Genomic DNA, 15,309 nt, shown 5'->3' with positions numbered 1-15,309 from the left:
TCACTATGTTGCCCAGGCTGATCTCCAACTCCTGTCCAGGCCTCAAGTGATCCTCCTGCCTTGGCCTCCCAAAGTGCTAAGATTACAAGCATGAGCCACTGCACCCCACTACAAAATCCTTTCTGCAGAAATGGAAATGCTGATCCTCAAATTCATATGGAATTTCAAGAGGTCCTGAAGAGTCAAAACAATCATGAAAAAAAATTGGAAGACTCACACTTTCTGATTTCAAAACTTACTGCAATGCTACAGTTGTCAAAATAGCATGGTACTGGCCTAAGGACAGACCTATAGACCAACAGAATAGGATTGAGAGTCCAGAAATAAACCCATACATCTATGGCCAATTGATTTTTGGCAAGGGTGCCAAGTCCGCTCAATGTGGAAAGAATAGTCTCTTCAACAAATTATGCAGGGACAAATGGATTTCCACATGCAGAAGAATGCAGTTGGACCCCCAACTCACACCAAACACAAAAACTAACTCAAAATGCATCAATGACCAAATACAAGAGCTTAAAACCATAAACCTCTTAGAAGAAAACATAGAGGTACATTTTCATCACCTTAGATTTGGCAATGGATTCTTAGATATGACATCAAAATCACTAACAATCAAACAAAAATAAATTGGACTTCAACAAAATCAAAAAATATTGTTCATCAAGAGTTTTTATCAACAAATTAAAAAAGACAACATTTTGGTTGGGTGTGAATGAGAAAAAATATTTGCAAATCATCTATCTGATAAGGGTCTCATATCAACATATAATAAGGATCTCCTAAAATTCAACATCAAAAATAAAAACAACCAAATTAAAAAATGGGCAATGAATAAATAGGCATTTCTCTAAAGGCAATACACAAATGGCCAATAAGCACATGAAAAGATGGTCAAGATCATTATTCATCAGGAAAATGCAAACCGAAAGCACAATAAGATACCATTTCACCCTGCCGAGGATGGAATTAAAAAAAAAAAAAAAGAAAAGAAAATAACAAGTATAGGCAAGAAGGTGAAAAAACTTATCTATGTTCATTGCTGGTAGGAATGTAAAATGCTGCAGGGTTTGTGGAAAACAGTATGGCAGTTCCTCCAAAAGCCAGCCACAGCAATTACCAAACGACACAGCAATTCCATTCCAAGATACAGACCCAAAAGAATTGCAAATAGGGACTCAAATGACACTTGTATGCCAATGTTCACTGTAGCATTATTCACGTTAGTCAAAAGGTACAAAGTATCCACGTGAACATTAACAGGTAAATGGATAAACAGAATGTGGTATATACATATTAATAAAATGGAATATTCAGCCTTAAAAAATAATGAAATTCTGGTACATGTTATAACATGGATGAACCTTGAAAACATGCTAAGTGAAAGCAAGCAGACATAAAAATACAAATATTTTATGATTCCACTTATATGAAGTATCTAGAATAGGCAAATTGATAGAGACTGAAAGTAGATTAGAGGTTACGAGGGGCTGGGAGAGAGGGAAGTAGGAAGTTATTGCTTAATGTATACAGAGTTTCTATTTGGTATAATGAAAAAGTTTTGAAAGTTTGAAAATAGATAGTAGTAATTGTGAATTAGTATTACATTGTGAATGTAATTAATGACACTGAATTATACACTGAAAAATGGTTAAAATAGCAAATTTAATGTTTTATATGTATTTTTACCACAATAAAAAATTCAAAGAAAAAGTTATTAAATATATGTATAGAAATCAGAATCCTACCAAAATCCTTAAAAAAACAGCTGTGAATATAATTATCAGTAAGTGTATTCCATTACAAGTCACTGAGCCATACATACAAAATAATTATTTGGGGAATTATAAAAGAATAACTAAAATTTCAGTTAGTTTATTATAAAAAGTCTACATTTATTAAAAACAAATTGTTTTTTTATTCTCAGGACTTGTTTATTTTTAAATATAAATTAAAATAATATAAATATGTACTTTCTATATACTAAGATTGATCCCATTTGCAGTTGGGCTGCTTTAGCACATATGGGCAGATTATAAATTTTTTTAATCAACACATGTAAGTTTTATAAAAGCAACAATTTTTAAATTTTATATCCATAATGCCTGCTGTACAGTAAGTACTCAACTAATTTGGTGAATAAAATCAAATTAGTAAAAATCAACATGAAATTAGCATTAGACTCCTCAAATCATCTTCTTGTTACAGTTTAAAAATACCTGTTTTTAAAATAACATTTGAGTAATTCAGGATCCATAAAACCAAAATTTTAAATTCTTTTCTCCCATGTATATCCCCCCCACCCCCAACTCCGATGGGAAATTACCAGAATTTGACTTTATGAGGAATTTCATTTACAGATTTTTGTTTGTCCCTATGAGGTAGCCCAGACTAGAAAGGAAAATCAACAAAGAGTCATCCTTGTGGCTGCATAGTTGGACAACTCAGGGTACTTACTGCTGGTTTGCCTGAAATACTCCTGGTTCACTAGTTTCTATAGCAATAATTTTGGGTACCAATTTAAATTTTCTTTTGTGTCACTGTTTGGTTTGTGGGTTTGTACATTAAAGATTTATTTATATACACATTGAATATAACATACAAAATTCAAATGCTTAGCTACTGAAGCAAACTGTATACCATTAATTTCATTGAAAACTAAGTTTTTGACTTTTGAGAATTTACCAAGACATCTTTTTTTTTTTTTTGTATAAGGAGTTTTGTTTTTGTTTTGGAAGAAATTACCCACTTTAAGTGGGGAAAAATTAATTTATCCCAAATCAGGCAATTCATAGCCACAGAGATGACCTTGGCTGGCCATGAGAATAAGCCTTCTCAGATCTCTGACTACAGGGGAGCATAATTGACTGAGGGCCCTGGCAGCTGCACTCTGAAATCCATCATTGTGTTTGTGCTGAGGCCACGCTCCTCACTGGCTCCTCCCAATCACTGACTGAGCATGGCAAGCATACTAAGGCAGGCCTATTCCTGAGAGACGTGGAATTCTTATGATAGGCAATTTTTACTCAAAGACTTCCTGAGGCCTTGGCAAACTTTCTTTAGTATTGCACTGCAGTCTAAGACACTTTCACCCAAAGTTCCTTCTTCCCTTACCTCTCTTCTTCACTTGGAGTCAGACTTGCATCACAGTCTGACAACTGTCCCTGTCTCCTTCCCCTTTTTCCCTCACAAGCATTTCCCCTAATAAGTTTCATACATGCCTAATCCTATTTTGGCATCTGCTTCTAAGAGTACCTGGACTAACACAATGACAAAGACTTCCTTGGAAGCATCACACTTTTTTTTTTTTAAATTAGCCATTTTAAATGAACTAGTTCTAAAATATAGTATTTGCTTCCCTATTTGCTAAAATAGAACACACTGAACGTGACAATTTCAATGCCTTTTGACTGGTGAAGATCTCGACTAAGACCTACCTAACGCGTTAGTAGTGTATTCTTGAAGAGAAAGAACCACATGCAATTCAACAAATATATACTGAGCACTTGCTATACAGGAGAAATATGCTAAGCAATACAAAGACTACAAAGCTAAGTAGGACCCTATTCTTACCCTCAAGGAACCCCCAACCTAGAAGAGGAGAGAAACCACAGATGCAAACAAAACTTTAAAAGGAAAATTGCCATTAAGGGCTAAAATTGAGGTATAAGGTACTAAGGATACGAAGAGATGCATTCAAAGGAGGTGGCATCTGAAATGTATTTTGAAAGCAATCATCATCAGAGCCTTTAAGCTGTATCTGCCTGTAATTACCAAGGACAGTGCAACAAAAAATACTTGTCTATCTCCCCAAAGTATAAATCCCTCCTATCACAATTCTCTCATATCTTCTCATCCCCAGAGTACTGATGGTTTCTTAGTTCCCTCCAAACAGGATCCTCTCCCAGAATTCCCTCTATTATCACCATCAGCACTTAGATCCCTCAGTCAGAAACCTGGGAATCCTCTTTGACTCCTCTCTCACCACTCTGCTCAATCTACCTCTAAATCTCTCTAAAATTTTGTCTATTTTCTCTTTCTCTACAGCTACTGCCCTAGTCAAGACCATCACCATCCCTTCCATGAATTGCTACAAAATTCTAACTGGCTTTCCTGCCTGTAGTTCAGTCTCTATTTAATCTATGTTCCTCAGAGCTGACAGTGTTCCTTCAAAATTCATATTTGCCTGTTCCCTGCTTAAAAAGCTCCAGTTGCTCCCCACTGCTCACAAGATAAAATGTAATAATTTGGTTCACAAGATTTGGCCCCACACTCCAGACTCCAGCTATTCAGATTCCTAAAATACAGACTTCCTCTTAACCTCCAAGCTACCACAAATCCTTGAAATTTCCTCCTGTGAATTCTTAGGTGGCTAACTCCCATTTCCATTTAAAATGTCACTTCCATCACTCCCAAACATAAGCAGACAAGGATAGTCTCCTAGCTGCCATCACAATTCCAAGACCATTACTCCTCAGCCCATTCTTTACAATCTGTGCTATCTTTCCATTAACTAGTGCCTTTAAAATTCTTACATTTTTATGCAGAACCCCCTTTATTTCCCCAAATGAAATCTCATACAGAGCTCCAATATGTAAAAGGGCTGCTCCTCAGCTAAAAGTAGGGGATTTTGGCAGGGCATGGTGGCTCACACCTGTAATCCCAGCACTTTGGGAGAGTCTCTTGAGGCCAGGAGTTTGAGACCAGCCTTGGCAACATAGTGAGACCCCATCTCTACAAAAAATGTTTAAAAAATTAGCTGGGCATGGTAGTGCACACTGCAGTACCAGCTATTCAGAAGGCAGAGGCAGGAGGATGGCTTGAGCCAAGGAATTTGAGGTTATAATGAGTGATTACAGTAAGCTATGATGGTGCCACTATACTCCAGCCTGGGTTACAGAGCGAGACTGTCTTTAAAAAAATAAATAAATACAAATAAAAGTAGGGGGTTTCAAAGCCTTGTTCATTCAGCCTCCCTCTCTCCTGAGGCACTTCTTCCCTAAAATCTAAGGTACAGGGCAATTAGAACACCATTGCACTGCACTACATTTCCTACTCAAAGGAGGCAACACGGTATAGTGGAAAGAGTTGTCTTTGAAGCTAGACAGATTAAGTTCAAATCCTGATTCTACTCCTTGTAAGATTTTGAGCAATTTGCCCTCTGAAAATTCATTTCCTCAGCTGTAAAACTGGGATATTATCACCTTGAAAAGTCAATGAGTGAAACAGAGATAAGTATGTAAATTATAGTGCCTAGAATAGTGGCACATAGCAGGAACTCAATAAAATACTGTCTGCCATGATTTATTATCCCAGGAATGAAAAGTGGCTTTAACATTCAAAAAGATCTAGAAATACTAAAACAATATTTCAAAAGAACCAATTGGAGTACTTATATTACCTAACTTCAAGACTTACTATAAATCTATAGTAAGCAACAAATAGATCAATGAAATAGAATGGACAGCCTAGAAATAAACCTATAGATAGACAGACACAGATATGGGGTGTGTGTGTGTGTGTGTGTGTGTGCGCGCGCGCGCGTGTATGTAGTCATCCCTTGGTATCTATGGGGGATTGGTTCCAGGACCTCCCTCAGATACCAAAATTTGCAGATGCTCAAGTCGCTAACATAAAATGTTATTGTATTTGCATAGAACCTATGCACATCCTCCTGTATACTATCTCTAGATTACTTATACAATGTAAATGCTATGTAAATAATTGTTACACTGTATTGTTCAGGGAATAATGACCCCCCCCAAAAGTCTGTACATGTTCAGTATAGACACAATTTTTTTTCCCTCAAATATTTTCAATGGTTGGTTGAATCCACAAATTCAGAGGGCTGAATGTATATATCCACACAAAAACAAATCATGTAATTTTCATAAAATACCAACAACCCAACAGGGAAAGGAAGGTCTCTTCAGCAAATCTGAAATAACTAGATATTAGCATGAAAAACAAATGAATCTCAATTCCTACCTTATATCATACACAACAATTAACTTGAAATGGACCACAGAGCATGTAAAAGCTAAAACTATAAAACTTTTAGAAGAAAACATTAGGAAAATATCCTCATGATTTGGTGGCAGGCAAAGTGTTCTTAGACACAGAGAGCAATAACCTTAAAAGAAAAAACGGCTATATTTGACTCTACCAATATTAAAAACTTCTGCTCATCAAAAAAACACCCTTAAGAAAATAAATAGGCAAGCCACAGGCTAGAAGAAAATATTCATAAAATATATATCTGACAAAAGACAGTTAGCCAGGATATATAAAGAACATTTATAATTCAATACTAAAAAGAAAAACAACTCAATTTTTTTTTTTTTTTTAAGAAATAGGGTCTTGCCCAGGCTGGAGTAGAATGACTATTCACAGGCATGACAGCATCAAACTCCTGTGGTCAAGCAATCCTCCTGCCTCAGACTCCTGAGTAGCTACAACTACCATCGTACTCGGCTTTTAATTTTTTAAATGGGCAAAAGATTTAAGCAGACACTGACCAAAAGAAGATACATAAGTGGCTAATGAGAACACGAAAAGTGTTCAGTATCATTAGTCATCAGGGTAATGCAAATTAAAACCACGAGATACTATTGTGAACTCACCACAATGACTAAAACTAAAGAGTCGTAACACCAAATATTGCCAAGGATGTGGAGCAACTGGAACTCTCATACATTGCTGGTGGGAATACAAAATGGTACAACCACTTCAGGAAAAAGTCTGGCAGATTTTTTTTAAAACTAAACAGACACCTATCCTATGAGCCATTTCTCCTGGCATTTACCCAAGAGAAATGAAAACATATGTCTACAAAAAGACTTGTATAAAAACATTCATGGCAGCTTTATTCATAATAGCCCCAAACTTAAAACATCCCAGGTGTCCATCTACTGGCTAAACAAACTGTGACATATTCATCTGATGGAAAAAAGAACTGAATTCTTGATAAACACAACCTCAAAACTTTACCAAAAATACATACTGTATGATTCTATTTACATGATGTTCTACAACACGTAAGATTAATCTATGATGAGATGACAAAAGATCAGAATAGTGGTTGCTTCTGGGAGGTAGGGGCAGGAGTTGACTAAGGCGGCACATGAGGGAAATTTTAGGAATGATGGTAATGTTCTACATCTTGGTAGACACCTGGATTATATGCATTTGTCAAAACTCATTAAATGGTGCAATTAACATGTGCATATTCCATTGTAGATAAAAGTTACTCCCCCCCTCCAAAAGAACTGCAAACAAATACTAAACTCTAGTTAATGATATGCATGCTGAAATGTTGGGGGTGAAATGTACTGATGTATGCAAATTACTTTGAAATACATCAAAACATAAGATGGACTGAAGGGTGGTGGAAGGGATGGACAGGCATGTGATAAAGCAAACATAATAAAATGTTAATATAGAATCTAGGTATATGGGGTTTAATGTACAATTCTTCCAACTTTTCTGTATATTTGAAAATTTTCATAATAAAATGTTAGGGTAAAAACTTGATCACAAGACAAAAAAATTCTAAAATTAAGTGCAAAGTTATTTCCTATTCCATCTATAGCTGTAATGAACAATACACTAGAGGAGGTGAGAAGTAGTTGCCATTTTTAATACCACTTGGTTAAAGCATCCTTACTGCTATTATTCTGGACCTCACTGACACTCCTTGATTAGTCTTCCTCTCCACTACAATACATACCCTAATCCTTGTGGACTTCAACATCATTCCTACATGCAACCAGTCATTGAACACATCAACTTCAGAGCTCCTAAATGTCTCATCTCTGGAATCTTAAAACTCCAAAATATGACAATTGTCATCATCCCGAATTATAATCCTCTGTCTGCTCCCATTACTGTCCTCTTCTAACTAGCTCATCGAGATTTCTAATGCATGCAGCCTTCATTTTTCTTCCAGTACATTAGCTCTCTTTATAGCCTTTCTTCCTCTCTACCACCTAAAATATCCCTATTTTCTTAGTCTCCACCTGCAACCAACTATCTTCTCTTCCCATTTACCTGAACTGCTAAGTGCTGCTGGAAGAAAATCTCACAACTGTCAGACCAATCCTACTCCAAATTTATAGTCTCCACACTCAGCACTGCTCAGCAATTCCTTCCTAAGACACCAGTTGGCTCCTTCTCCACTCTCCACAGCAGCAATTCCAAAACTTCATCATTCTTCTCAAACTCCTTACTCATTTCTCCTTCCCCAATCTATGTAAAACATCTTGCCTTTCATTTAATCATGAAAATAGAGGATACTAAGCATGAATTCCCTGCCACCCAATCTACAAATCCATCTTTATCTCCCTCCCTACCATCTCAGAAGAAAGAATGTCATCACCCCTGCCAGAGGTAGCATAACATACTGTTTAAAAATGCAAACTCCGTAACCAAATTACTTGGGCAAATTAAACTTTCCAAACATCAGTTTTCTCTCCTGTAAAATGGAAGCAATAGTATCCTATGAGAATTAAATGAGAATATATGTGTAGCAATTAAAATAGTATCTGACAATTCAAGGCAAATCCCATTGCTTGTGTTCCTGAACACTTCTTCTTGTTCAGTACCTTCACCAGCATTCTCTACCAGCTCTTTCCCCAAATGCTCTTAACAAGTTTCTGTCATCTTCAAATAAGAAACAAAAATGTCTTTCCCAGTCTTGAATCCCCTTCTTGCCTTAGCATTATATCTTTTTCCTTCACTTCCAAGCTTCTAGAAAAAGATAATCTAAAAAAAGGGGGAGGATCATCTACTCTTACTATTCTTACTTTTTCCATGTTCTTCCATCTTTTACCCTCACACTAAAACTGTTCTGACACAGTGACCAATGACCTCTTAGTTGTCAAACCTAACACTTTTTAGGTACCTTATTTGACTTTTCTGTAGCCTAACACAGTTAACAACTTTCTTGAAACTCTTTATATTTTAAGCCAGGTTTAAGATCGAAAAAAGAAACTCATTCCTCTCTCAATTTCTCATATACTAGAGTCTCATTCCTTCTGCCCAATTCCTTTCTTCTCAATCTCTTTTGATCACTCCTTTCCCCCTGCTTTCTCCCTATACACTATTTTCTACTCTTCTCCCCCAGTTCTGATGACAGCCCTATTTGTCTTACTCTAAACATTTTCAGTGAGTGGTCTCATCTACTTTTTTTTAACACCTTCATTGAGGTACAATTGACATATAATAAACTGCACATATTTAAACTGTACAATCTGATGAATTTTAGCATATGTGTACACTCCATGATGGCATTTAGCTTCCTTCATTCAGCACAATCATTGTGAGATTCAGCCATCAATAGTTTATTCCTTTCTATTGCTAAGTAGTATTCCACTATTTGGCTATAACACAATTTGTATGTTCATTCACTTGTTGATGGACATTTGAGCTGTTTCTAGTTTTTGACTGAATAGAGCTGCCATGAACATTCATGTATAAGTCTTTGTATAGATATAGGCTTCATCTATACTTATGGCTTTATTTACACACTTAAGAGTTCCAAATCAGATACCAATAATCAATTGCCAATTAGAGAAGTCCACCTGGATAGCTCCACAGAACTTTTAAATCAACATGTCCAAAAATCATCTTATGCCATTCCTCTCTCTACCCCAAAGCCTTCTCCTCTTATATTCTCCACCCTGACTAAAGGTGCTCAAACCAGAAAGAAAACTCTTCCTGCTCCCTTGTCATTCCCCCAATCACTCCATGAGTTACTACATCCTGTCAATCCTGCCTTTTAAACACCTCTCAAATAAAATCCCTCCCCACATTTCCATCCTTAATGCCCCCTTAATTCAAATGCATATCATCTCTGGCTGAACTATTAAACTAGTCTTCTAACTTTTCTCCTTACTTCAGGTCTCATTCTTTTTCAATCCATTTTCCATTCTATAGCCAAAGTGAATTTCTAAAATTCAAATCTGCTGTTACTCTCCTATCTAAAACTCCTCAGTGACTTCTATCTTCCCCAAGATAAAATTCAAATTTCTTAGCTTAACATGTAAAAAATGGCCTATAAACCAATTATCTCTCCAGATTCATCCCCTGCCACTTCCCATCATGTTCTAATTTAGTCTTTTCTGATTATGTAATTTACTTTTTTATCCTTAGTGCCAAGGGCAATACCTGGTCTGTGGTAGGCATGATATAAGTGTGTAATAGGCAAGATAGGACTTAGACTGATAGATGCAGTAGACAGATCCAGTGGAACATTCTGGGCATATTTAGGAAAAGTAGCAGTCCAGTCTGGCTAAACCATAAAGAACATGAAAAAGTATGATAGGCAATCCAGTCAGAAAAGCAGGATGAAACCAAATCATCAATCACTATCAATTCCATGCTAAAAACTGTGCACTTTAGCATATACTGAGCTCAAAAGACATTGATGGTTCTGAATAAGAGTGTGACATGTTCAGAAGTGTACTATAACTTTTGAAATTTGAAAAACAGAAGGCAGGGTGGGGGGACAGTGAACTGAGTTAAGAAGCTATCACCGTAGTATGGGAAAGGAGACTCAGTTATAGCACTTGGCAGAGGAAATAGATTAGAAGAACATGTCAAAGGGGAATGAACATACAGGCTCTACTTGGGTGTGGGCAGTAATGCAAAGAGAGAAGTCAGAGATGACTCCAAAGTTTGAACCAGTGAATGAAATAAAGCCATTAATCAGGAAGAAATTTTTTTCATGGTAGGAAGAGGGAGGTGATGGCTTTAGTCTGGGTATTCCCTCACCCATTTATTCAAATTGAATGCCTACTAGGTGACAAGCACTGTATACATGGGGAATAAAATGAGGATAAAATTGGATTTTCAGGAGCATCCAATCTAGTGGGGGGAGACAAGTAAAGGGGAACTTAAAATTCACCATTAAGAGCTAGGATAAAGTGTGAAAAGAAAACAAAGTGGGATATGTGACTCAGCCCTGATAATTTGAGAAAGTCCATGTTGAGTGGACTCTCTCAGAAAGGTTGAGTGAGTTCAGAAGGATTAGTGTTAGGCCAGGCAAAGAAGGGCACTCCACCAGGTGAAGGGACCAGCATGTCCAAAGAGCTTTGATTAAGAGAACACAAATTGGATACATCTACAAATAGTTCAATAATAAGTCTGAAGGAAGAGATCAAGATATGGAGATATCCACATGAAATGCCCAGCAGGCAAGTAAAAATGCAGGTTCTGACTTACCAACAGCATACCTAGACATGAAATATACTGTATTTTCACGCTTGTTTTAGGTGGCTTAGAATCATTGTTAATGGATATTTAAATAAATATTGGCTGGGTGAATTGGCTCACACCTGTAATCCCAGCACTTTGGGAGGCTAAGGCGGGAGGATTACTTGCGCAAAGGAGTTCAAGACCAGCCTGGGCAACATAGTTAGACCCAGTCTCTACAAAAAATAAGAAAAATTAGCCAGGCATAGTGGCACACACCTGGCTGAGGCAAGAGGATCGCTTGAGCCCAGGAGTTGGAGGATGCAGTGAGCTATGATTGTGTCACTGCACTCAAGCCAGGGCAACAGAGGGAGATCCAGTCTCAAAAATAAATAAATAAGTATTGGAAGAACCTTACTTATCAGCTAGACTGTGTACACTTCTACCTCCTCCCATCACTTTTACTGCTAGGGTGTCTCTACCTAAAGTCAAAAGCTGGTTTACGTAAACAAGAGGACTAGTGGAAACTGTGGTAAATTGGAGATACACGCCCTATCTAAAGAGGGCAGCCATTTACTCACCTCCAGAAGTTTACTGCCTTGCTTGAACACAGGCCCTAAGCAATCTTCCTATTCTTCAAGAAAAGCTGAAAATTTAGATTTTTATGTAATATCTCCCATTTTTAAATATTGGCAACTAGTTACATTTAAAAATAAAAAAAAACACTGTGCCAGCCAAACAAAATGCTTCTGTGGACAGATTTCAGCAAGGGCCACCCACCAGTGTGGCAGAGTTAGACCAGGTCTGCCAACTTCTATGATGCTCTTTCCACTACTTCAAAGGATCCTCAGCTGGTCTCTTAGTGATTCCCCTGGGATTTTGTTTATAAGCAAAATGACCCCAAATTGGCAATGCTTTATGAGTTCCTTTGTATGTTTTTAAACAATTTTCCTGTCTCCTTTTATCCCCTAAGGATACCAGCTTCTAGCATCACTGAGACCTCCTACTCCTAAACAGAGCCTAATGCAATTTCTAAGGAGTAAAAGATACAAGGTATATGGCATCTCTTTAGTTTGTTTGTTTTTTTTTTTTTTTTTAATCACAGATGTTTGTGACTAGTGAGATACTTAAGGAAGAAAGTCAGTAACTTAAATCAGAAATGTATGTGCAAATTCTGCTAACAAACCAAATAGTTTCCACTGCAAGATACCAAGAGGGGGAGGAGGAGAACAGGGCAAAAGGGAAAGTAAAAGTTGCTAGCCTTTGAGAAATATCAGACTCCTTTTAAGACATTATGCTAAAGTACAAATGTTTAACATAAAATGTACAACATAATCTCAATTTTTAGTAGAAGCAAAACCATTTTAACCAGATAGCATGAAACATTCTTCGAGCAACAAGAAATTGAAATTTAGAAACATTGTTAAAAGAGTAAAGCAACCTCTATAGAAAAGGAAACAAAAATAGTCTAGTAGTCACAATGTTGCTTTAGAAGCTTTTAAAATGTAACAACATTTCCTAATTATACTAAAACATTTAAAAGCGCAGATCAAAGAGTAACTTTAGATAACAATGTGGCAAAGTTAAAAAACATACAAAGGCTAAAAATTCTAAACAACAAACGAAATAGCAGTACCAATATTCTCAAACTTCAAAGAAAAAAAAATCTGAAAATACTAGCATGTGCAGCTAGCCCCTGTTAATCGGAGGTGCGGGGGAATTTAGAATGAAGAGCGATTACTGAGGGCGAGCAAGGCAGGCCATGTTCCTGCTGGCAGGCGAGCTCGCAATTACTTAGAACAAGCATTATGGCCAGAGCATTCTCAAGCCACTAAAACGGGCGTACTGGACACCTAAAACCGGAGGCTGACAGCAGCTCTGGGGTGAGACCGAGAAGGCGGAAAAGTGGCCTGCTTTGACCTCCACTGAAAACTGAGGCTCCTCCAACTGTTGTCTCTGAATCTAAGGGCAGAACATTAACCTCTCGGTGGTTGGATCATTCGGACAAACTCTTCCCGGCTGCCTGAGGCCTTCCCACACACCGGGTGAATGTCAACGCCGAGTGTGGGGGAACCTCTCAGCGTGCACGGTCCTTTCCGAGAGGCGGCGAGACCGGGAAGAAAGACGGCCCTGCGCGCCCCGCCTCCCCAGCCCTTCCCCGGCCCCGGCCCGGCGCCCGCGCTGGGGGTGCAGCCGAGGAGCGGGGTCCCGCGCGCTCCTCACCTTTTTCAGCGCAGGCACCAGCAGCCCCCGCCACTTGGGCGCGTTCTCTTCGCTGAAAAACTCGTACGGCAGCTGCTGCGCCTGCATGGTGCCCCCGGGGCGCCTCTGGGCGGGGAGAGGGGCGGCGGCGGCGGCCGCCGGGCCGGGGAGCCGCGAGAGGGCGAGCTCGCAGCGCGGAACAGGGCCGCGGCCCCACCGGACGGCCCGGCCCCCTCCGGGCGCCGCGCAGCCGGGCTAGCCCCGGCGAGGGGGCTGGGGGGCGAGGCCCGCGCCCGGCCACCCACCCGACACGGGGACCAGCTGCGGAGAGCGAACGCAGCCCGGAGGCGGCGGCATCCCGCACCACCGCCCCGGGGCCAGGCCCCCCGCCCCTCCCCGGCCCGCCGGCGCCGCCCCGGGCTGCCCTCCGCCGCGGCCGCCGCCCGCCCGCCCGCCGGGGCTGCACTCCCGGGCCCGGCCTGGCCCCGCTGTGAGAGGGTGTGTGGAGGGACGCTCCGGCCTCGGCGCCTGCTCCGCACAGCTGGGACTCCGAAACGCTAGAGCCCCCGGCGGGGCGGAGCTGGGGTGGGGGTCTAGCGGGGGAGGGGAAGGGCCCGAGGTCGTTGTTGGGGAATCTGGCTGCCCTGAGGTGCCGCCGCCGACGCCGGTGTAGGGCTGGAGCTTCCTACTAGCGAACTGAACCTGCTCGCTACTGAGCATGCGCCGCCGGGCTGGGCTGGTTCGCTCCGGGTTTTCCGGCTCCCCTTGAAGGAGCAGGGAGGCTCTGGAGAGGGAGGGCGCCCGGCAGGGCTGTGGCTGCGCTCCTGGGGGCTGCAGGGGAGGGGAGAAAGGGCTTGGGATGTCGAACCCTAGCAGAGTGGGGCCTGCAGGGGGGGTTCGAGGTACAGTAAAGAGCCCCCCCCCCCCATTGTGTGGTCGAGCCTTGAGGGATCCTACCCCTCTCTCGGAGTCCTAGGGCCTTTCGTTTCGGAAAGGGGTGTATGTACTTTGTTCCCGAGCATGAAGATAAGGACTGCCCAGCGCATGCAATGTATAGTAAACAGACTGGACAAAAGATAGTATCCCTGGTCATGAAGCCTATTGCTCAGTATTTGCTGGCTCGTGGAAGTGATTGCAATGTCTCTATTCGGTCTTTCCACATCATCAAAAATAAAATGTGTACTCGTAGTATTGATTTGGTGTGTATGTGTTTTACATTCAATCTGTTCATCTTTCCAACCCACTTCAAGTGTGAACTCCAATAAGGACTTATCCTCAATTGACATAGAAACCTCTTCTATAGATCACAGAGCACTGCACTTAACGCCCCTCTCAGGGCATTTATTCTATCATGTTTTGTATTTTTTTTTTTTTTTTTTTGGTTTTTTTTCGACTAGATAATAAACTCCTGGAAGGCAAATCTTTTCCACCAGGGATTCTACACAAAATAGGCGCTTAAGGAATGTTTGTGGAATGCTAAAGGAACAGTATCTATAACTTGTCCCTCCATCCCAGGGATGCAAATATTTGTTTATGATACTGGCATTTTCAGGCGGGCACTTCACGGTTTATCATCGAATCTTTTTGAGTATCATCTCATTTAATCCTCATAGCAACCCTATTGTTTTCATTTCACAGATGAGAAAACAGCTAGAGAACTAGCCTGGGGTGAAGCTACATTGTATTCTCCTATTCTTGAGAAATATAAGCAGGATCACACAAATGAGAAGTGTTCAGGCAGTGGTTCTTAATCTTTACAGGACCTCCTTGGAAATCTGATAAAAGTTGTAGGTTCTAGCCCAGCATGGTGATTTCCACCTGTACTCCCAGACACTAGGGAGGCTGAGGTGGTAGGATCACTTGAGCCCAAGAGTTTGAGGCTACAGTGAGCTATGATTGCACAAAAGCACATCA

The 15,309-nt window shown here is 40.2% G+C and overlaps 1 protein-coding gene across 2 annotated transcripts in view; it reads right to left on the bottom strand.

The window, feature by feature from the left end:
* Positions 1–13,618, bottom strand: part of SOS1 (SOS Ras/Rac guanine nucleotide exchange factor 1) — a 127,208-nt gene extending 113,590 nt beyond the window's left edge. For both annotated transcript variants that reach the window (XM_069494408.1, XM_069494409.1), the window contains exon 1: positions 13,417–13,618. In XM_069494408.1, the coding sequence (XP_069350509.1) occupies positions 13,417–13,503 (87 nt within the window). In that variant the 5' untranslated portion in view covers positions 13,504–13,618. The remainder of the gene's footprint in view (positions 1–13,416) is intronic.
* Positions 13,619–15,309: the final 1,691 nt, after the last annotated feature.

Source organism: Eulemur rufifrons, chromosome 19 (genome assembly GCF_041146395.1).
Source record: "Eulemur rufifrons isolate Redbay chromosome 19, OSU_ERuf_1, whole genome shotgun sequence".
In the NCBI taxonomy this organism is placed as follows: domain Eukaryota; kingdom Metazoa; phylum Chordata; class Mammalia; order Primates; family Lemuridae; genus Eulemur; species Eulemur rufifrons.
Note: the sequence above shows the minus strand (reverse complement) of the source record. Positions and strands in the feature narration are given on the sequence as shown.